The sequence below is a fragment of the Echeneis naucrates genome, chromosome 15 (assembly GCF_900963305.1).
Source record: "Echeneis naucrates chromosome 15, fEcheNa1.1, whole genome shotgun sequence".
Lineage (NCBI taxonomy): Eukaryota > Metazoa > Chordata > Actinopteri > Carangiformes > Echeneidae > Echeneis > Echeneis naucrates.
The window spans coordinates 4111393-4135845 of NC_042525.1; the positions used below are offsets into that span (position 1 = coordinate 4111393).

At 42.1% G+C, this 24453-nt stretch overlaps 1 protein-coding gene across 1 annotated transcript; it reads right to left on the reverse strand.

Moving 5' to 3' along the window:
• Positions 1 to 566: 566 nt before the first annotated feature.
• Positions 567 to 23775, reverse strand: LOC115055736 (striatin). Its single transcript, XM_029521744.1, has 17 exons — positions 23500 to 23775; positions 13581 to 13684; positions 11243 to 11316; positions 9054 to 9132; positions 8180 to 8344; positions 7853 to 7988; positions 7590 to 7755; positions 6655 to 6765; positions 5253 to 5390; positions 5008 to 5144; positions 4198 to 4373; positions 3613 to 3660; positions 3393 to 3514; positions 3137 to 3304; positions 2904 to 3044; positions 2523 to 2711; positions 567 to 2146 (listed from the first exon to the last, which is right to left on the reverse strand). The coding sequence occupies exons 1-17, from the start codon at positions 23710 to 23712 to the stop codon at positions 1977 to 1979; spliced, it is 2337 nt and encodes a 778-aa protein (XP_029377604.1). The 5' UTR covers positions 23713 to 23775; the 3' UTR covers positions 567 to 1976.
• Positions 23776 to 24453: the final 678 nt, after the last annotated feature.

Sequence of the window (24453 nt, forward strand, 5' to 3'; positions counted from 1 at the left end):
TTAAAAGCCTTTCGCTAATAATATTCAGATAATTGATCAATTTTTTTTTTTTTTGCAATTTTTAATAAAATAAAGAAAAGGAAGAGAACTTGAAATGTCTATTTTTTTTCCTGCATATTTAGTTCAAGCACTTAAGTGTTAAAATCAGTTCAATCTCAGTAAAAACATTAAATACAGATGTGAATATCAAAGGAATGCAATATAATTCTGGCATGGTTTTGGGCTCACTACAGCTTTGATGCCAATTTATTACCAGTCTGATAAAATGAAAACAAAGATTAATTAAACCAGAGTTACACAAATCTGTCAGCCAGCAGACGAAACAAGGTCAGTGTTCACTTCTTTAGATTCAGTGCCGAGTAAGGCAGCCAGTTGGTTTTTTTTTTTGTTTTTGTTTTTTTAAACAGTGAAAATAACTTCATAACATCGATTGAACATTTGTGAGGTCACATTGACCAATAAATTCTAATCAGTAATAATCATTAATAAAGTAACTCACCAAATCCATGACGATCGGAAGTCAGACAGCTTCCCCGAGCATTCAATGACCAACCTCAGAGCCCAGGTAATATTTTACAGCAGGTTTTTATTTGAACATACTTTCATATACAAACCAGTGACTGAGAAAATGGCTCATTTGAAGCTGTACTGTACATGTACAACAACTTGATTGATTTGTTTTTCCACCCAGGATCGTTTCCTCCTCACACAGTTTACAATAAAGTGGAATCTGCAGGACCCTCCGTTGCATGTTTAACTCGTTTCAAACAATCCTACAGTACTGCACTAATTTCCTGCTGAACACTGGACTACTGTAAATATCTGGACATGATACATCACACTGTAGTCAAGCATGTCCACACAATTGGGGAAAACTACATACAGTACAAGCCATTCAATTCAAACAAGCGCAAACTGGCCAAAATCAATTAGTTATTCCTAAAATGGACATCTAGAACCAAGTCTGATTTTCATTATATAACCAAGATGGTTTACTTTGGACACATATGTTTGTAATTTTACTCTGAAGTGTACAATTACTTGAATCTAACAAACAGGCATTATAGTTAATGGTCTGTATCTACCAGCTTTGCCTTGATATGCACAAAATTGATTCCCCAACCACACTTATGAAAAAGGAGCACTCAAACTCACGCTGCACAGTAATTTTTAAGACTGAATATATATTTTGTTTATTATAAGCATTTGTAATTTTACATCCAATGTTAAAATTGACAACATTGTGACAACCGGCTCCATTTCTCCGCTGTCCCCTCCCTCCCTGTTCCCCAAAACAAGCTTGTTAAAATAACAATTTCAAGACCTTTTAAAGCAAAGGCACATTTCTCAATACGTGTTTTAAAAAGGAAAATAAAGGCAGGCCAGCTAGCAGAATCAGTCTGGGAAGCTGGGAAGCAGAGAAGAAGAGCGTGAGAGGCTTCCATGACAGCTCCAGGAAGCCAACAGTACCCCGTGTTTCTGGAACAACACAACACAAAACCTGACTTGGAGTAAAGGGCCCGCACCTCAGTTTGTCCGAGAGGGAAGGTCGAGGGCCTGGGGGACTTGGGATGAGCATGAAGTCACAGAGGGGCAGAACACCGGCTTGAAACCTCATTTCTCCACGCCACTCTCTAACACTTGTCCTGAGCCTCCTAGCTCTGGAGGTTGAGTTTTAGTCTGTCTGCAGGGGGCGCTGTGGCCAGTCACACCCAGGCCTGCCTGGATGGTAGATGGGGGACTAGAGAGCAGTTCTCCTCCTGGCTGGCCTCCCTGCTGACCCTTTCTATGGAGAGTCATGTCCTGTTTGAGGCTAGCGGCTACATGGTCTGCCAGTCTGACAGGAAACCAGTGGGCTGTGTGAGGTGGGACTGGACCTGTGCCTGAAGGCCCTTCCCCTGCTGTGTCTCTATTGGTCCCTGATCATGGGAGGCTGGGCCAGAGAGCGGGGCTGCAGGGATACACGCAGCTCCGCGTCATACAAACACCTTGGCAAGAGCGTCTGCACCGGCGCTGGCAATGTAGCATTTAGATGGATGAAACGCCACGTCGTGGATTGACTCCTCAAACTTCTTTCTGTGAGCCGTGAACTCCTGGATGCAGGTTTTACTCTCCAGGTTCCACAGACGGATGGAGCAGTCATGGCCTGCGGAGGAGACAATCACGGTGGTACAAGGGAAACTGCAACTGAAACATTTTACTTTGCACTTTTCAATATATGGTGGAAATACGGGGATACTTTTCAATCAGAAGTTTAAAAACCTGCTTTATAAAACCTTATACCTGTATCAGAAGAATTTGGATTTCCAAAAGGCTAAATTCTGTTGCAATTATTTTGGCACATACTGCAAAATGTACAGTACAGACTTAGTTGGGTCTTGTACCAAACAAATAAGAGCATGATTTGTAAACCAGTGCATCTCTGTAGCATCAACAATAATTGTACTTGGCCCTCCAATTATGCCTAATTATTAAGCAGACAATAAGAGAACACAGTTCAGCTGGTTAAAAGAGGTACTTACTGCCTGACATGAGATAAAGACCATTAGGATCTACAGCTAAGCTGGTGACGGCATCCAGGTGAGCCACCATGGAGTGAATCAGCTTTCCGCTGTTGTTGTCAAAGAACTTGATGTGTCTGTCCTCCTGCGCTGTGATGGTGATGGGAAGAGTCGGGTGACTGAGGACCTTATTGATCTGGCAGGGAGTTCCTGGTTAAAAACAGACAGCAGGAAGGGGAAATGAGGCCACATAAAGTCAGCAAATAGATTGAATTGTATTCTACATTTGGATGCCATGCATCTTCACTTTATGGCAACATCTCCGATCAGCTACTGTACGCAACTTAGCAACATCAGACCAATAAAAATAACATTGTTATGATATGCAGCAGTGGGTCTAACCTGGCTCTAGATTGGACTCCAGACTGAGGACCAGCTGGCGGGTCTCCATGTTGAAGAGGCCGATCTGTCCGTTAGTGAAGGATGTGACAAGGTGTGCTGGTTCACTGCACACCAGGTCCACAGAGGAGGGGACTCCCAGTTCTTATCCAGAGAAAAGCAGGAGAAATGTAAGTCCACAAATCATTTAACATTCCAGAGAATGAAAAATCCACATGCATGAACTGAGTCAGTACTTTTGTTTTCGTTGAACACTGCGAGGGCGGGGGAGGTGGTGTTGGCGTCCCACAGCCTCACAGTCCCATCTGCAGAGCAGGAGAGGAGGCGCTGATGTGCGCTGCTGTACACCAAACCCCAAACCGAGTCAGTGTGTCCACTCAGGGCGCCACGCAGCACTGACGGGTCTGTCACAAAAAACACAAAAACAGCCTGAGTCAGATCACGCGGTTTGATTTGAACATCCGAACAACAAAGACGATGTGAAATCGTTACCGTAGGAGTCGTAGGGGTCGATGTTGGGATTGGGGGTGTTCCAGCACTGAATCGTCCCGTCAATCCCGCCACTGAAGCACTGCTCCCCTGTACTGCTCATCACGACGCTCAGCACAGCCCCCCTGACATTTAGATAATGATTCATTATCTAAACTTATTTCTATTAAACTAACTGTAAAAACTGAGAATTTCTTTTTCTACATGTGTGAAAAGTTTTTACCTGTGGGCCCTGAAAGTGTAGATTGGTTCCACATCTAATGATGTACTCCTGGGGGTAAAACCAAAAGGCAGAACTTAATCCTTGTGCAAGAAAGGCAATACGTGAAACTGTAGAAAGCTGTAAATGGATGGACATATTTTTACTGAGCCACTGATCTATTAGTTGCAGTTTTATTATTATATTCACAGCACCATTGGCTTGATGACTTCAGGCCTCTAAAAATAGATCCATCACTACAGACTGTGTGTGGGCTGCAGAGTTGGGATGTGACAATGAGTCTCGTGGAGCAGTGAGCTCAGTTCTTTGTCACATGGGGACAGTTTCCTGAAGCTGAATCATGTGACTGAGCAGCAACAAAAAGAGTTGTAATACTTATGGGGCTAATCAAACAACAGAGCTTTGTTTTACACAGTCACTCTAAACACACACAAGCATGCTGTCTGAGCGCTGGTGGAAAAGAAAAGAATAGCAAGTCGATACAATAGTTAATCTAATATTGTTCTTTTGCTTCTTTTAAAAAAACTAATTAAAACTGACAGCAGAAATAGATGTAAAATGGAGACTGTGAGTGTGGGATATTCTTACTTTTTGGCAGGAGCTGTTTTCTGCAGGTTCCACATCTTAAGTGTGTGGTCTTCTGAAGCTGTGACAAGGACAGGCTCCACAGGGTGGAAGACCAGGGCACGAATCCCATCAAAGTGGCTCCGCAGAGTGAATTTGGGGTTCCATGTTTTTCTCATGGCATCTTTATTGTTGCCAATCTGCAGAGAGGGCATCTCATTACAGTTAAACATCTGCTTTAATGCTTGCAATCAGTCAATGAACTGAGATACATACACATTTCTGCTGAATTCTGACTTAGATGACATGACGTTCATTTTTACTAGTAACAATGGAGTAAAGTATAACTTAAATAAATAAATAAATAAATAAACTTAAATAAATAAAAAAAAAACACCTAAACCTACGTATTGAGGTGTGTTTTCCTCCATTTTTGGAGGTTTCTATTTAACGCCATTCCTTCAGTGTTAATGTTTTTGTTTGCTTTAATCCTTTTTAAAGTAAGCCTGGTTTAAAAAAAAAAAAAAAAAAGCATGTTACAACTTACACAGTTGTATTTTTATAACCATGTGACTTTGATATTACTGTTAGCATGATGCCAAAAATTTTTCTATCTTTCACTGCTCCACTTTGAAGCAACTTCCGTTGACATGCCAGTCAAAATAGCTGTTTGAGACACAAAAAAGCATGTTTCCAGAATCCGATGTGAAAGTTGGGGATTCGAGGAGGACAGTGGGATGGTTGTTGCTCATACAGCTCACATGATGATGTGAACACAAACTGATTTCTCCAGAAAAAGAATTTTAAAAATACACTTTGTCTCTTCCCACTCACATCGTATGCCAGGCTGTCAGCCTCGTTGGCCACGGTAAGACCAGCCAGCTCCCCCAGGCCAAGCTCGCTTTCCATGGCCTCATCTGTGCCCATAATGAAAGACTTCCCTGAGGTGGGTGGGAAGGTCAGCGCCTCAACTGGGGACAGAACAAGTTAAGTAAATAACTAAATACACAACCACAATCGAAAGCCAAACAAGGAGTTGGTATGATTGCTTCAATCTGCTAGTGTTTTGGCTCACATACCTTCATCCGGTCGATTTGCATCGTGCTCGCGGACCACGTTGGGCCGGGATTGGGGGGTGGATGGAGGCTGCATGTGGGACAAGTCCTCAGCATCTCTCAGGTTAGCCAGCATGTCCTGCAGCTTAGACCGGTTTGGCCCTATTTAAGTCAGGTCAAAAGTGTTACCAAACATACAGTGATGGAGAGGGAAGGAAGGGGGCAAAAAAGGCAAGTATGAAAAGAATAAGATCTTTGATTGGTTAATAAATAAAGAGGACGAGCTGCAAAAGAAAAAACAGAATGCATATGGACAAAAAGCAGCACTGAAAAGAAAAGTCAGTAAATTAATAAAGTATAGCGTGAGAAAAAAAAGGAAGGAAGTTCAACAGCAGAGTCCTTGTTAGAAAAGGTATTTATTTCTTTGTGTGGGCTGTGTGGAGTGATTCAACATCTGGAGCTGAATTTTCTGGGTGAATCGTTTGCCTTATAAACAAAGGAAGTTTATGTTTTTATTCCAATCACTTATACGGGGTCATTAGTATAAAACCTTAACACTGATGCAAAGAAAAACTACAGGGGAGGCAGAACTCCCTGAAAAAGAGTTAAATCCCGAACACAGCTCCTGATGAGCTTAGTCACATGCCCACAAAAGGGATAAACAACCAAGACAGTGTGGAAAATAAAAATAGATCAACCCAGAGGAGGAGGAAGAAGATGAGTAGAAAGAAGAAAGTGACATGAACTGACCCAATCACAGGAGGAAAAAAAACAAAAAACAAAAAACAAAAAAACGCAGCAGTTGGACCTTATAAATGTAACATCCAAGAGCTCTCAGCCACTGAATGAGTCTGAAGTAGGCTGATAATCTCAGAACAGTAATAATCAGCTGAGTCTCTATAAAAGCTTTTAATTACTTTGAATTTACAACAGCAGATAAGTGCTCATTACTCTACATCAGCATGGCTGACAGATGAGAATGGAGAACTGATGAGGAAAATATCGATATTAGAAACAGATGATTGTGTTGACCTGAGCCAGCCCAGATGTGACACAGATGGCCCAGTCATCACGTCAAACTTTCTCATTAATCTTCAGATCGCGTGGACAAGATGAGGTGAAAATAAATCAAAACATTTAAATGTGACAGAAAAACATGCATCAGGCGTTACAGTTTGTTCGGGGAAGGAGGATAATGATGACAGATTCTGTCTGTGCAGTACGCTGCAGCAGAAAACAGGAAACACTGAGTGTGAAATGACAGACAAGAGGACAGAGGCGTGATGGAGAGCAGCTGGAGAAGGAGATGAGAAAAACAGTGAAGATGTTTTGTTTTTGATTTGAGGCCTTTTGGCCGAAGTCAGGCTCTACAGAGAGAGGAGGAGGAGTAGGAGAAGGGGAGGCAGCAGCGCCTGGCAGGACTTACTCTTCACCCCCTTTTTCCCCTTGCGCTCCTTTCTGTACTGCTCCTTGAGTTTGGTTATCAGGCCCGGGTCCACGTCCCAGGCCTCAGAAATGGGACCCTGCTCGTCCTTCTCTACACAGGGGGAACAAAACCAGACCGAGAGGCTATTGAGGAACTGCCCTGGTCGAGGCCTGAGTGGCCCGGCGGCGTGGACAGCTCTCTCAGACTGCTGCTCTCTTGGAGGTTTCTCAAGCCTCAAGGAGAGCTGCAGGCTTTAGGACCTGAGATGAGCGTCTTCAAATCACCACGACAGTGATTTTTGACTCATTATTATTGGGAGCAGCAATTCACAGCCATCTCATTAAATCTCTTTTCTACTGGAAGAAGTAAGAGTCGTGGGAGGGTGGTTAATACCATGTTGGGAGTTCTTTCATTTGAACATTTGGATTCTGAGGCGTGAAAAATCCTATCGTGAAATCCTCACCGTGAAATCTTTGCAATTGTCAAATTGTTGTGTACACATGACTCAAACCCTCAAACCCACGTTCGAATAAAAAGACAAACCCCAGCATGATATTAAACCCCTCTGGCTTTTAGTTTAAAGAGACTCAAAGGGAATCAGGTTGATTTGGCGACACACAGGAGTGGAAGAGACATTGTGGCCACAGGCTGGCTATGGGAACACACAGTGGAAGAGATCACAAACTATGGGTTAAACAGACAAAGTCCAAACATCATGATTTATGACCACAGCATGATATATGAATGACAAATACTCCATGAACAGTCAACAAACTATGAGAAGTTCAATTTAAGAGAGGCAGAAACATTATTAGGACTTATTGAAACTCTAGAAAATATTAACACTGAAGGTGCTATGATTGTAGATGCAATGTTTAGATAGAAATTTTCATCACCACCAATTTCATGCTGCTCTTTGCTGGTGCCTGACTCACCCCAGTCTGTGCCATCCCCAGTTCCTCTGGACTCAGGCGAAGTGTCCATATCGTCGGGGCTGGACAAGAAGTCGAAACCCTTCAGTGCCTCCTCTGTGTCAGGGTCCTCTGTGGTGTCCATACTTGCGGGCAACAATGATGATGTTGGCGTTTTCTTTCTCAAGATCTGTGAAAAAACACCAAAAGCCATTTTTAATAATACAGAGACAACTTCTGACTAACTTAGTGAGTGCAGAAGGCAACTGAGGAGACGGTTTCCTTACTGTCCTAGATTCCACATGAGTCCTGTCCTTCCCCTCACTATCCTCTTCCTCGTCTTCATCGCTGAACTCAGCAGCCGCATTCTCGATGAACTTGAAGGCCTCCAGGACGGCACTTGTGTCCGAGAGCTCAGCTTTTCTGTTGAGGAACAGCGCGTCATTTTGTTATACAGAGGGGAAAAAGATGAAGGCTGTACAAATGCCATATAAGCGTCGATAAGATGTCAGACAGTACAATGATTCACCAAGCCTTCTTCACATAATCTTTTATGTCTCAAACCTTGACATTTTGCGCTTTGACAACAGGCATCTCTGGAATAGTGCACTTACCCTCTGGTGCCCATGCCCTTTGTGTCTGTTCCATTGACCAAAGGTTCAGCACTGGTCCTTTCACCTGTCCGCCCACCTCCATCCCCGGCCAGTCCTAGCAGTGCTCGGACCCGCTGCGACTTCACGTCTAAGATGGTGTCTGTGTAGCCCACTTCCTGCAGATACCTGGAAGAAAGTGAATCAAATGAAAGCTTTCCTTAAAGCCAAAAGGATTTAATCACTCCGTTAGAATTATTGTCAAGATCTAAGAAGAAGAAAAGGCAATTACTGGTTACTGTGAAAGATGTAATTTCCTTTGGCTGCGGTCTGGTTAACAGCATCAGCTCCGCTGAAGTAAGACAAGCTTCTTTTCACATATTACATCTACCCGGTAGAGATGCGCTAACAAACTGAGCGGGCAACTGATTGAAAGGGAGGGGTGCCTTAGCATATTATTGATCAGTCGCCTTGACATGGAATTAAGAATAAGCTGGCTGCTTTGTCAGTCAGCATGCTGTGGTAAATGATGTGTGGGGCTGCCTGATGGTGTCCAAGATAAAGGCTGGAGCTCAGTTTATTTATGTAAACTAGCTTGAGAGTAGCCTGTGCAGACTGGATACGGCAGAAAAAACAAACAAACCAAAAAAAAAAAAACAAACAGAGAGCAGGTAATGACTACTATTACCCAAGGGAGGGAGCTCTTTGCCATGGTTTTTGTGTGCAGATCACAAGCCTGTTAACCTGACACAAGAAACAATACTACTGCAGAGCAACATAACCGGGCAGTCAACACCTCGGTAATTCCATATAGTTTTTTTTTTTTTTTTTTTAAGTACTTCTGTTTTGTTTTCTAGGTTGAAGGATGTCACATGAGAATGAAAGCATGTCTACTTACTGTCTGAGGAGCTGACGGCCTTGTTTCCAGGATAGCTGATTGTTGAGTGACCCAGAAGTCTCATTCTCATTTGCCTCATCTGGAGGAGAAAAGAAGGACATAAAACAGGGCTCCACAGACAGCACAGCCTCTGACATTATTTCCACTCTGTAAACACAACCAGAACATTCCTGCATTACAGCATCCTGGCAACTCCACACACCAGCGCTTAGTTGCTACCAGTACGTCAACAGTTGATTAGAGCAAAACAGAGGAGAGTGCTTCTCTTTAAATTACCACACTGACATTTTTGAAACAGCTGGGCACAGTAGTACTGACATATTTACCCCAGTCACCATGTTCTCCCTTTCATGGCTGAATTTGGAGCAGTTTTTGTTTTTTTTTTCCCCCCCAACTTGTGCAACTTTAATAGAGAGCTTCAATGAAAGTACGTACATCTCAGTGGGAAATTATTGCTCCACTAAAGCCATGAAAACAACAGCACTAGCAGTAGAAACAGAGAAGAGATTCAAAACTCATTAGCGACAACTTGTTCCTGACTCAAAACTAGCCATCTGATGTTTAATGATGCCTTTCGAATCCCCTTCAAAATGGCTGGATCCTGTGTCGACCGTGTCCCATGACATATTAGAGAGGACGTGTGTCTGCGCCTGCATCAGGAACAACACACAGCCTTTATCTGTCTATGGTGCTGACAAAACAAACAATGATGGGATTCAAAGCTCACTTTGATATCCAACAGCGTCAGCACCCGGCTCGCAGTTCAGCTGGGAATTTTGCATCAGGCAGAGAGACGTGTTAATAAGTTTTAGATGGGGTGAGAATGACTGTATGTGTGTGTGTGTGTGTCGATGGGCTGATTTAGCGGGGCAGGGAGACGAGGGTGCCTCGAAATGTGGGTCATGCCTATTTCAGAAGGGTGAGGAGTGGGCAGGTGCGCCACCATAGGAGCAACACTTCCCACTCCTTGTCTCCCCTTTTTCCAACACCTCCAGCTCACACCTTTCCCTCTCACCTCCCCTCATTCATCAACACTTCAAGGGCTCGGGTGCTTTGAACAGCCTTCATGAATAGAGATGAGGGGAGAGGAGAGGAAATATCGCAATCTGACTTAATGATGGCCGAGGACTTGAGCATGAGAGACCAATTAAACTAAAATCTAGCCAGAAACGTAGTGTGCTGACTTGGGGAAAACAAGTTACTACCAATGGAGTGGTGAAAACTAAAAAATGAGAGCAGCAATTCATGCTTCTCTTTTGACTAGAAACAGTAGTTCAAATAACATTTAAGCAGCTTTCATTTCTTTACACCTTTAGTGATAGCTGCAGATTAAACATTAATTTATTCTTCTGGAGCTTTGCAGTCACATCACATGAGTTACATCAGCAGGTAATATTGTCACTCAATAACAGATGTTCAGTTTCCATATTTCTAAACTCCTCCGGAACTTTTGTCCATGAAAAATGACATAGATGTTTATGGTAATGTGAATTTTCTCAGATTCTGATTGTTCGTGATGGCATTTTGTTTCCAGAGCTCACAGCATTCAAGCCTGGCCCTGATTTAAATGTTGGGAGTCTGTAAATTGTCTGAAAATCGTGAAATTGCTTTCGTACGGTGCAAGATGATGCCTAAAAAGTCAGTTCATTTCAGCTTACTTTTATAAATGTAAGATCAAGGCAGCCAACTGTCATGACTGAGACAAGGTAATGTTTAGCTTGGCTTTGTTAAACAATTCATTTTCTGTTGAGTGATTATTTCAGCTTTCGCTACATCAAAAAATTAGGCGATAAATACCATTTCTCTCCATGTCCATGTTTCTCTGGATCAACAATGTTAGACTTTTTACAGCTCTGTGGACAGAATTTTTACTGTGGATATCTTCTTAAGAAATGTATGTTCTGTCTTATGGCTACTGTCATGAATGTTTGAATATCTTAAAGCAATGTAATCGCAATTGTCATTCAGACTCTTCAAATAGCTCAATATTTGTAAAGAGCAGTATCAAAGTATTCTTTTAACATTTGGCAAAGACCACCGCAAGGAGCTCTATCACAGCAAACAAGATTCAACATGAATACAGCCTCCACATGTGCAACAGTCCTGTCATTCGAGGTATGTGAACTCAACAATCACAGTGATTTATTGTGAAGAGGTGGAGTTGGCTGTGCAATTCTCCATGGACTTACCAGAGTCATAGCTGGGAGGCTTCATGTCGCCTTGATTTAGCTCTGTCCCATATTTTAACTTGTGGTACTTTGCTCTAGAAGAAAAACAGAGAGATGGATATTGACAAATATGCAAATAGGGCTGATACAAAAGATCCAAGAACATATTTAAGACAAATTATTTGTGGCATCATCTCAAGTCCTACTTGCTCTACTTCAAACACAAAAGCTGGCTAAGATTCACATCTATGTAGAGCTGAGGTTGGAATCAATATCACGACACTTGAAGAAATGTAATATTTACTGTCAGATGAGATATAAGGCACTGTCCTTTACAAATTACCAATGATATTTCCTGTTACAAATTCAATTAAGTATATAATCACTATATAATTCAGTTTAAAAAAGGTGATTATTTCAAGAAAATTTATTTCTCCTAAATTATTAAAACAAATAATTATTAACACAAAACAAAACAAAACAAAACATAAAATTACACACACACAAAAACAAGAAAACAGGAATGGGTTGCTTTTTTAGGTTTGCTGTTTCTTCCCATGGCAGCACACAGATCCCTGCCAGTGATTAAGTCAAGAAAGCTTACACACCTTCCTCACACTGCAGCCACCCCCCCCCACACACACATTTTCACAATCACACTACTTCCCTCGTGATGCAGAGGAAGCAGCCCCCATCAAAATCAAATTCGTTCTTTTAAATTGAGTACATCCTACATACAGAAAGCCATTTCTGATATAGCTTTCAGATACCCTCAGAGACATGACCTGTTGCTTAGCAACCGGGGAGAGTGGTAGTAATTCTGGGTTAAGTGTTGGTCCTGAGCCAGAGGCTGCGATGACCTCAGTGGAGAAAAGTAGAAAAATATTCACCACAAACAGCCAGAGGACAATTCCATACTTGAGAAGCCTAATGAGGACGCAGAAAGCAGTTGGGAAAAATTTAACCACCCTCTGAGCTGACTGGAGCACTAACTCACTCCGACACCTGTCTATCTCTGTTGTGTTAAAGGTCTCATTAGGCTAGACAATCACCCGTTTTAATTTGTGACTCATCCCAACTCTCGTTCTTGTTTTTAACCTTCGCTCATTCAGAGAAGAGAAGATGAAAGCTTGTGACAATTTCAGCGACGCTTTGTTTTGAATTCACAGAATGCCACACATTCATGGCCTGTACTTGTCAAACACAGCCAGAGTTTGCTCCTCTCAGCCACAGACCAGTTAAGTACATCCTTTGTGGTTGGTGTTGGGTGACTGGATTCCCTGACAACAAAGAGATATTTAAAAAAAAAAAAAAAAAAAGTGAGGGCATAGTCAAAATGTAAGTGACATCTGATGTCTGCAGTTGACTAACATTAAAGTGACTAATTCTAGTACAGCAAAACTACCTGATGATGAGAAAGGTAAACGAACAGAGGGAGGAGTAATTTAGAGGCAAGCCTGACGGAAGACACAACTAAAATGACAATTATAAATTTGTCATACAAGGAAAAACCATGTACATGCAAAATAAGCCTGCACTGTCGTTGCCTGTAATGAAACTTTAATAATTAATCTGGTCATAAATATTGCACGTTTCTTTCAAACAAAGACTTTTCAGCTTTGCAGAGGTTCAGCTGTGTCAGAGTCTGAACGATACGCTCCATGGCTTAGAGTCACATTAACAGGGACATGTTGAAATCAGCTATATCTCTTTGTTCCAGAGTGCGGCCATGCATCACGGAGGGAGGCAAAATGTATCGCCACCACCACCGCTGGGACATTTTGTGTGACGGTGACAGGCCGGTGAGCACGAGAATGAGAGCAATGTGATTCTTCTGGTTTGCTGGAGAACAAAAACTGTGACGGTGACCTTGTCTTGGGTGGAGGGAGGAATCCTTTCTCCTCCTTTCCCTCCATGTGGAGTCATTTGCACCCCAGAGCAGACAAAGCATTCCTGCCAACACACGCTCTTGTCCGCAGACATCATACCAGCTGGACTCGGGGGAATCTCTCTGGCACTCTCACTCCATTACCGTCTCTGCTGACACCAGCTGAGACTACTACGCATACGGCATAAACAAGAGGAGGCTGAAAATTCGTTTACAATGTGAGCAGCCCCTTTACACTATTAAATAAATCTGTTAGTAGGGAACTTCTGGCTCTGTGTTCGTGCAGTGGAGGATTTGTTGACCTGTCAGAATCTCACACTCCTACCCTCTCCTTTTCTTTTTCTCTCAAAGGCAGGAATTTATTTTAGGAGCATGTAGACCATGGGATCACTACAGATGTTGCGGTCTCAGTGAGGTATTTGTGTGCGTTTTGGGTGAACTGAAGCAGCAGAGGGCAGTAATGGCACTCACCGCTCTTGCTTCAGCGCATACTCCAGCATTTTGATCCTCCTCACAAGGTCCTTCTTCAAATTCTCTTGGCCTTTCCTCTCCCCCTGCAGGAAGGCAATTTGGGCCTGAAAGCACAAAAATAGGATTGTCAGGTCACATTTTAAAATGGTAAGAAATTTACAGTAGTTGATTTTATAAATAGAGTCAGCCTTTCCTAGCGAGCAACAAAGGCTCGACTTAAAAGACAACCTCAATGAGGCAACATCTAAGAAAAGATGCCTCTGTTTAGACTGAAAATAGGATGATGTCAAATCAATATGCGTGGAATGATGGGGAATAAAAAGCCAATCTGTACTATTCTATTTAAATCTAACCTACTCACTCTCCCACACACCAACCACCACCCCCCACCCTCCTACAAAATCCCTTCCCTCTCCTCAGTAACAGGCAGCAGCTGTTGACGCATTCAGTCTGAGTCAGCACTACGTTACATTGCTAAGTACCACACATATATACATGCCTGTGTGCACGCATATGCTCGCTTGTAAGGAAAACGATGGCACAATGCAGAGGGGATCACACACAGAGCAAAAATGTATTGCATATTAAAGGTATTCCTTGTGATTGTGATAAATGTATTTACTATGATGCTACAGCGTGAATTCATTAGCTTTAGGAAAGGCTAGCTGTAACTACACTGAAGCAATAAGCTGTGTTTGAATGAAGTTAGTGCATTGTAATTGTTGCCTCTGTTGCCTCTGGCAATTCCCGCAAATTTGACATGCAACTTTTTTTTCTTCTCCTTTTTTTCAAAAATTATACATTTCTATAGAATAAAAATTGTGGAATAGCAAACCAGAATACAGTCAATTATTTTTATTTATTTACGGCCTCTTGGCTTTGTGGTGAAGGGTTTTACGTCAAAAATTTGGTAACATTGGTTTTTGCTTGAGGCTTTACAATTTTTCTTAGATTACATGTGATTGATGACAACTTCATAAGCATGTATTACAGTCTGAAAGAGCCAAAGAGGAAAACTAAAACCAAATACAATAACATCTGTCTCCTGCTCCTCCAGTGTCCAAAGGGTTACAGAGAGGTGAAGACTGCCAAACGGCTGCAGCAGCCGTTCAAGACTCTAAAGGCTGTGTTTACAGAAAGGAGAAAAAGTAAGCTGTTGTTTCCTTTATTGGAATTAGGCTTTCTAAGAGACCATCTCAGTTATTTTTTTAGCAAGACAATAAGTACAAGAGCTGGACTGAAGTGCCACTCTGTATTTGGCTAGAATGCAGAAGATGACAGAGTGACTGGACATTTTGGCTTACAGCGGAAAGCAAATCTGAACCACAATGAACCACAGAAAAACTGTGGGAAGATGTCAGACTCATTTCAAATACGGATAAAGAAAAACACACACAAAAAAACCCCAAACTGCTTCTGTCTTACTTCAAAAAATAAAAATTTTCCTGGAGAATGACTCAAAGTTTAAAAAGCTAAAGTTAAAATCCTAAAAGGGAATGAATATTGACTTTATTTGCTGCCTTTCACTCTAAATGCATAGCATGGTGTGAGTTTGAGTGGGCTGCATCACAGTTTCACACTGATGGCAAGTAGTGCTGCGGCTGTCTGCAACTATGAGTCACAACAGTACTTCAATATGCCTCATACTACTAACAGCATATCTTACAGTTCTCTGCAGAGAAACTCGTAAAAAACTGTCTGCCATAGATCCAGTGTCCTCAGAGTTTAGAGGACTGGTCCAGTTTAGCTGGCACCAGTCATATACTAACAGTCCACAAAGATGCCAGCCATTGACGTTCTTGAACAGTGCGTTAGCAAAGCACAGCACCGTACCGTACCGTACACACATCACTCTACCTATTATATCTACTCTTTCTTCAATTCCTTATTCATCCAGCTTAATGTGCATATACCCATTTCTGGATCTATACTAATGCATTCAGCATTGACAACATTGTTAACAATCTGACTTCCCACATCTTCGAGCCAATGGCACTGAAAACCAAAACAACTTGAATTTCAGGAAAAGGACTCAAGTGCAAGTTACAGAGCAGGAAAGACTATGAATAGAGAAAATACCAACAAAGCCTCGGCTGTGATATGACAGTATGAGCAACAATGCCATTGATTTGTTAATCTGCTGAAAATAATGAGGTGTCCTGGATTTAAAGTGGTGTAAATGACAACTAAGGAAAAACTAACTTAAGTGCTGTCTTTGGTGGATCTGAGAGGAGTCAAACAGAGGGGCACAAATAAGGCATTGGGGAAAATATTGCATATGGAAAATGATCACTGTTTGGCTTGGGTCAGACTGAGTGGCTCCCAAAATAACTTAGTCTGGATAAAGTGGCTCTGATCCAAATGTCAGAGAGGACTACAGCTGTGGTATCACATGCCACTGGACCACAAAAACTACAGATAACTCATTAGGCTAATTGAGGAACTGCTTTCCATTAAATGTCTATCGATTTCCAGTACAGCTGATCTATTTTGGAGTTGTATCACTTAGCAGAAATTCCATGATTTCCTTAACAGGGAAACATTTTACTTTTCTCCACATTGAGAGCTAAAGCATGGTTGCACTTTAAATTGCAGCTTAATGGGTAAAGTGCCTTAGATTTCAAAAACAGAAGATAAACAATGGCTCATCGTTCACTGTAAAAAGGAAAACTGTACATCTGCGTTAATTGAGATGGCGAGTGACCATTCACATCCTCATCCGCATGACACTCTGGCCCCGGGACCCCCGGCGTCCTGCGGTGCCAGAGATAGAGAAGAGTGCTGCTCTGTGAATCTCTGGCTCACCATCTCTCCTCCATCAAACATTAACCTTGGGAGGAATGCAATGAGTCAACTTAGGCCATAAAGAGACACAGGAAGCATTTAATTCCCGGGACTCACACTGACTGCATTATTGGGCTGCTGGATAAGGGCTCCTTAGTCTGCCTGAGTAAGAGACATGTAGAATGGGGCATCCATGTGAGCGTGCTGGACCTTTCAGAGACAGGAAAAGGGGGCCGAATAGACAGGCTATGGAGGAAAACAAACTCCAGCCACTGGCTAAATTCTTGTCAGATAAGGTATGAAAGTTGGTCACAGTACCTCATGCTTTTGCATATAGTTAATCCTAGTTCAAGAGCTGATTTTCTAACCTTTTTTAAAATAGTTTAACCAAAAAAAAGATAGCAGGTTCCAGCGCTATTAAATCAGACTCTGAAACACACAAACCTGCCCAAACGTGAAATAGCTTAACTATTTTCAAGTTTTAAAAAGAGATAATTTTACAACCCTTTTCTGCACCATTTAGTTGTCAGTTTAGTTTTTTGAAAAACTGTATTGCTTCATCTTTACACAACTCAACCACACATTGTTGAGTAAGTGACGTGATTGACATTATCCCTGCTGTATTTAAACATAGAAAAGACCTCACAGTCTGAGATTTGTGAATTCCAGACATGTTTTCTTCCAGACTTGCTCTGCATCATCGCCAAAGACATCTACAACACAATGAGAGCATTTAATCTGGACACAGTGAACACTGTGAAAAATCCAATACATCTCAGCGACAAGACTGAGCTCACTCCATTTAAAAAAGAAACCCAGCAGACACTCGTACAACCTCGGGGCCTGCGACACAACCAAAATGGTCACACAGGCTGGTCGCTGTCTCTGGCGGACCAGTAATGAAGACAGAAGAGGAACTGGTGTAAACCCCACATTTACAATGCAAACAACCTTTCCTCCAACAAACACAGGGGTTTATTCTCACAGTTACCACAAACCAATGAGGACCACAACAGCCATCTTGATAACTACCCAAGTACATTCCGCACATGCCATTACACTAGAAGCAAAAGAAAATGCAGCAAAATAACAGAAAGAAGACTGAGGTGGAGCTGCAACACAGCTACAGCAGAGGATTTTCTGCTAGTTGATAAAAAAAGAACCACGTCACCTCTGCATGACTAAAAGACCTCACTTCAGGTCAAGTTAACATCGATATTTGTGGCTAGTTGTGTCAACGCTTGTAGGTCTGATGGTTATGACTGAAACTGAACAGAACAACCACTGACACAATAATCCCACTCTGAATTTACAGATATGCATACATTTTAAAACTTTCTTATACCTTTGGTGAGGTTCATCTGATACATTTATATAACAGATCCAGCAAATCAGACAGACCACAGTGTATCATCAAACTAATGCAACAATCCAAAAATACAATACTGCTATAAAGTATCTGCAGCATTGCCTACAATGATTAAATACATTAAGATATAGGAGCAACAGAGGTAGAAATATTTCTGGCTCACGGTAACTTGTAACATAGTTCCAGCCTCATTACACATGACTTTGCCTAATTTGTAAAATAAAGGTTTAGTTCAGGTGCATTAACCTTTTCCCCTCTGTGAGGTACTTCGGTAGCTTCTCCAGTTTCACACCCAGCTGTCTCATCACCTCCCTCTCCGCTCAAGATGGTGAGGCTAATTTAAGTGTTTACACTAGAACTGGTTGTATTTCCACAACCACATTGTTGTCCTAGAGAGCATCTGTAAAAAGCCTCCATACAACTCAATCATCTGTCGTGTGCAGGTGTCAAGCAAACACCTAAAATTAATCCATTGTACCTTTGTCCTCCAGCGGTGCAACACAGGCAGTGAGCTGCACTCTGTGATATTGAGGACCTATTGGTTATTGCTGGAGCTCACTCCTTAAATGCAGATGCTGCACGCCACACAGTTCATGCACAGATTCAGGACTACTGAGGGCCAGAGTGACACAGTGGGCTGTTCAAATCGGAATCCCTGCTCACTTATCTAGAATGAGCTCAGCTGCTCTTTCCTCCTTGTGTACAATACCCAATAAACAAATGAAACCACTAATGCTCCCATAAATTCCTCCCCATCAAAAACACATAATCTCTCTTTTCCTGAATTTCAAAAAGACACCGATTTGTTGTTTTCATCTCATCACGAGTTTCCACTTAAGCTTCATTTTACACTCAGCCGTCACACAACTCACATTAAGTTGACACTGCGGTGCTACCTCACAGGGGGCGCCAACAAAAAGGTGCTATGTTTGGCTTCTTAAGGACACGGGTGCTGCATCCCATATTGCTGCATTAATATTACTTAAAGCTCGTGGCGCACAAGCCCACACTCACATGCAGGGAGGGCGGTACATTCTTCAACATCAGCATTTTCTCTGACAATTGTGTGGTGTGACTGGAAGGTGTGGTCCTGGCACAATGAAACAACAGTTAAACACGCTAGAGAGAATAATATGAAATTGTTGTAAAAAAATGATTTGCTCTCTAACCAGAATCCACAACTATGTGCATTGGTGTCGTTTATAAAGAGTAATTTTATATTGATCTGGGCAAACCTCTCAGACATGTCAAACATGAATTTAGGTGCAGAGACACTTTCTTCCAATATAAGAGAGGCAGCAAGCAGGCAGTTGGTCGAACAGGACTGGCTTTGTTCACAATATTTTTACTTTATAAATGTGTCGAGAGAACACAAAATTGGGAAAGCTGATGTTGTGATGTTAATTCTGATAACTCTTGTTATCTTGTTAGTACATTAATTCATATATATTAATTTGACTATCAAATTTATTTCTGCTTTGGTTTTACTGAATACAATAATAATAATGAAAAAGGGGCAAGAAATATGATTTCTTTTGTACTTTTCATTTCTCTATTAATTTAGTAAATAATAGCTGTGTGAAATGTGCATCACTATAAATGAACAGAATTAATATGATGCTGAATGGAAAGAGTCTGGTTAAGCAACATCCCAAAATTTAAAAAAAAAGTGCACATTGTAATCAAACAAAACATGCAGACAAATGTACAAGTAGAAGTAAAATTACTGCTCTCTAACCATCTACTTTAAAGGAGGGAAATCATTGCTGTGCCATGAGTAACTATGAACAACAGCACAAACCAGATTACATCACACTGAGGCAACTGCAGTCTGACCTGGTGAGGACTCCAATTTACAAGCCTGACAGACCAGTAACCTCTGATTTACTGTAAAACTGGTGGCGGCAGGAAGGCAACTGTGTGCAGGACAAGGCAGCTGTCCTGCACACCCATGTACACCGAATGGAGGAAGGAGAAGGGAATTAGCAGGCTGACAAGGCTGCCGGAGAGCGCTGAAAGAGACTCTGGTGCGAGTCCAATGGGGACATTGGAGCAAAACGCAGAGGACAAGATTTTAGTTAATAAACATGGTTCCCTCCAGGCTCTTTAAGAGGAGAAACACAAACCCAATTCAATCCTTACAATAATCTAGACATGGCTAGTATTTGATGGATGGTTTAGATTAATGAGCTGCAGTTATTATTTTTGTGGTTTTACTGTTGACTGTTACCAGTCTGAGGGTTGGCCCTGTCCTGACTGAGGACACCAAGTGAGCAACCAGCACTCATATTTTTGGTGAGGAAGTGTATGTTCTGTGTTTTTTGTACTTTCCCACTCTGAGGCACACACTGAGAGGGCAAAAATAACTGCAGCTCGGGGGTTGATATAGTATCGACCAAGGAATGACAGTGACTGCTGAATGCCACGATACGTGTATGCTTTGTGCATGGTTTGGATCTTCCTTTTGCTGAATCATTGAGCCTAATGTGCCTTCGGCTTCACCATTAGTGAAAGTAAACATGATCTCACTGTAATAAGTCATCTAACTGAGGCAGAATAATTCTAGGCTGCTCCACAGTTGGACGTGGAGAGAAATAATTCAATAACAAGCCACATAATCCTGTTCATGTTAGAATGTTTTTCTTTAGAAATAGTGCCACATTTCTAGCACATGAAGATCCACGGTCCACGTTTCAGTCTGCATCCATGTGAAGCCACCTTACACCTCCAGTCACCTTCAACCTTCTCCCGGTGTCAAATTAGGGCTGCTGACAGATACCTCCGGCAAGGAGATACCCTATGGATCAGGGATTTCCCCATAACTGGAGGGCAGATGAAGCTCACTGGAGCACTGCTTGGCCTCTACATGGCGTAACTCGACTCAGCCTCGGTCGAGCACAGAAAAGATCTGTGTTAGCCAGTGCAGCACAGTGATATCAATAGATCAGTATCACAATATTCATATGCCAGTTTCTGACACACATTACAATTCCCCTTCAATAAACTGAACTGGCTTCCACTGTTTAGGTCAAAAATGTCCACAGACGTGAGAAGCAAAAACTAAAATTTGTATTTGTTGAAATCATATGAATGATACTGTAAAACAACAATAGACACATATGTGCATATATTTACTGTGAATCAGATAAATATTGCGGCCTTACATAATCCGTCAAATACCTTTGGGCTTGTCAGACAAAACTGGAATGTAAGAGGACATTTCAACTATTTTGCGATTGCAAATTCAAGATTTGAGAATGAACTGATGAACTAATCACTAGTTGCTGGTGTTGTTAATTTAATTACCAGGCTAACATGCGACATTCTAACTACAGCTGTAACCTGCTAAGCAAATCAACTTGATGAAGTCAATCAGTTGATTGTAAATGACCACTGAACTGGAGTCTAAATGTGAATGACAGCAGCCTATGCATTACAGAGAAAGGGCACATCAGCAGGACAAGTCGGGAATGTACAGTACATTTCCTGTACTGCTCCAGTAGAGGAGTGGCTGTGAGCATGACCTAACAGGCTGGCTGGACAGCATTCCTCCAAGCCCTGGAGTTCTACTTCCTCCCAGAGAGTAACATAAAACACAGCCTCAACTGTTTTCCATTCAATGTCCACACAACTAACAAGGAAAAAAAAAAAAGTCTTGGAAGGAGACTGGAGCTTGTTTACTAGTAGTGAAATCATTTTGTGTACATTCGTAAAAAGCTTTTATCTGGAACCATATTTCACCTTCATGAATATTAACATTTTGATTCTGTAATTAAAATGTGTATTTGGACTTTCAAGCTTTATAATCACAAAAGCTTTTCATTATTTATGCATGTTTATTTATGTTCTTAACAGGGACTTTCTTTGCCCCTGTGGTGTTTTTACTCAACATTAATCCACAAATACCCTCTTCAGGTACAAGCACTATATATGTTTGCAATATGCATTATATATACCTCCCCCAAGGACACAACAAGGTGAAACCCTGTCTGGATTTTTAAAGCTTTTCATTGCGTGATTCATCATTATTGTGCTGGTACAGTGCAGCACATAAAGATAACCTACTCATAAAGGTGATGTGCTACAGTGATGATACTGCAATTATGAGTTCACTGGGGTTAAAAAGGGTGGTTATCATCAACCTGCCCCATGTCTAGAATTAGGTTTACACACTGAAAAAAAAAAAAAAAAAAAAAAGACCTCAAATTGAGCGCGCACCATTTTGCCGCCACAAACAAACCACCCAATAAGCCATTTGGCAACCTAGCTGTATTTTGCCGCAGTTGCTGCTGCTTCACTGATAAGCTTGCTTCATGACGGCAGACAGGAAGCTTAATACACAGGCTTGGCTTAAAGAGCTGCATGGGGGTGATGAGTCAAAACCCTACTACAGTGATCAGGTTATACATGAACGATTCGAAAACAATGTAGTGTTTCCTTTCCATCTCTTTGTTAGCTGAGATCAGTCTGTCAATGCTGGCTGTGAGCTGACAACAGCAGCCCCACAACTGGGTCAAAATGACGGAAAAAGATAAAAAAAAAAAAAACATTTACTTTCAAAGACTGGACAAAGAGACATAAGTTAAACAAAACTATTCAAATTGTGGATAACAAAGCTGGATGGCACATGGTGCCCAAAGTTATTTCTCCTACCACAGATACTAAAAGCATAAAGAGTCAGTTATGTGGGCTGGTAGTGAATGTTTCTTTCTCTCAGTAAGATTAAGAGCTTTGAATATTGTTAACATTAACCTAATTAAGTAAATAAAAAAAAAAAGCCAAAAAGGGTAAACATATTCTCTTACAAGTACATTACTATCAATCTGGTAAAAACAAATATAAAAAAAAAAAAGATGAACTGGATGAGGCTGCAATTCGAGTAGGACAAGTCACCACAAAAAGAGAGATTACAAACCTCTAGTTTGAACAATCTTATACAATGTGTTTGGCTCCAGTTCTTGACAGATTTCCTTTCAGATAAATATAGTTGGCAGCAGTTGCCCTTTTGAACCGAATAAATACCTGAACATTTGTTAGTCGTTTGGCTACCAGGAACAGAGACAGAATGGGCCATTTGTTGAGACAAATTACAGATCAGACAGAAACATTTTTCTGATTTTCTCTTCAGTATCTTATGATAAAATTAATAAACAAAACATTAAGAGCCCAGTCTCCTCTGTGGTGTATTAAGTTTTTCAGCCCAGACAGCTCTAATGTGGTCAGTGTTTTGTTTTTTTGTTTGTTTGTTTGTTTTAAACTAAAACAAAACAACTTTTCCTCCAATAAATTTTATTTATAAAAAAAATCCAGATTTATAGATGAAGTGCATTAAAAAAAATCAAATCGGTGGCAGTACATTGAACTCTAAGGAGGCATGTTAACGTTAGCCGTTTGTACACAACGCTTAAACTACCCTGCTAGCATTTGTAGCTACCGGTTCGGTCGTTCAATTACACCCGGTGTTGTAATAGAAAAATAAAATAAATCCTCCGGCTGTGTTTCTTCCAATTCCCCCAAATGAAACAGATAAGTTTGGTGGTCTCGATGATAGGGAGGAGGTCTCGACCAGCCGTCGTGCTCTCGGGTCAGGGGGGGCGCTGCAGCTCCTTTAGCTTCCGAGCTAATGCTAACCAGCTAGCCCCAAAGCCCGAAATATCAAACACAGAGTCAGCGCGAGGAACTCAAACGGCTCCGGCTCGAGCCGCGGACACGTCCGCGGTGTTTACACCGAGTGGGAATGTTTTTTTGTTTTTGTTTTTATTTTACCTGTAATTCAGCCCGCTCCACCTCCCATTGTGCTCTCTCGACTTCGAAACGGGCCCATTCGTGCTGCAGGAAGTGCAAGATCCCCGGGATACTGTACTGCGCCCTGGCCGCCTCCCCAGCGTCGCCGTCGGGCAGCGGTCCCTTCCCAGCGCCGGGCAAAACGGAGTTGTTATTGTTGTTGAAGAACACGCCGGGCCCCGCCTGTTCGTCCATGGCCGGGCTCGGTGGAAGAGGTCCGTCCGTTGTCTCGTTGAGTCGGGGCAACAGATATACCAACGGAAGGGGCAAAAAAAAAAAAAAAAAAAAAAAAAAGAAACCCCAGTCGCTCCGTCTGCTCAGCTCGAAGAAACGAACTCACTTTCTGACAGCTAGCTGTCACCGAGTGACGTCAGCAGCGGAGGCCACGCCCACAGCGTGTTGGCTGCAGGCGCTCGGTTGGCTCACCCAGACCGCCCGGAGGCACAACGCAACTCCTTTATTTATTATTATTTATTCTTTTTTAACAGAAAAAAAAAAACTTCGGAAGGGTATTTATTCCCAGTTCAACTGCTGGATAAAAAAAGTAAAACAAATGCAGGGGTGGACAGTAACGAAGTAAATTAGTAAATTTAATTGAGTACTGTACTGAAAGAGACGAGAGACCAGACCAGACCCCCCCACAGACTAGAGACCAGACCGGACCCCTCCTCACCAGACCGGACCCCCCCACAGACTAGAGACCAGATCGGACCCCTCCTCACCAGACCGGACCCCTCCACAGACTAGAGACCAGACCGGACCCCTCCTCACCAGACCGGACCCCCCCACACAGACTAGAGACCAGACCGGACCCCTCCTCACCAGACCGGACACCCCCACAGACTAGAGACCAGATCGGACCCCTCCTCAGACTAGAGACCAGACCAGACCCCTCCTCACCAGACCGGACACCCCCACAGACTAGAGACCAGACCG

Coding starts and splice junctions, on each gene's coding strand:
- LOC115055736 (XM_029521744.1), bottom strand. CDS start 23,712: ATGGACGAACAGGCGGGGCCCGGCGTGTTCTTCAACAACAATAACAAC. Junction 13,685..23,499: donor TGGAGCGGGCTGAATTACAG/GTAAAATAAAAA, acceptor TTGTGCTTTCAG/GCCCAAATTGCCTTCCTGCA. Junction 5,145..5,252: donor TGCAAATCGACCGGATGAAG/GTATGTGAGCCA, acceptor TTCTGTCCCCAG/TTGAGGCGCTGACCTTCCCA.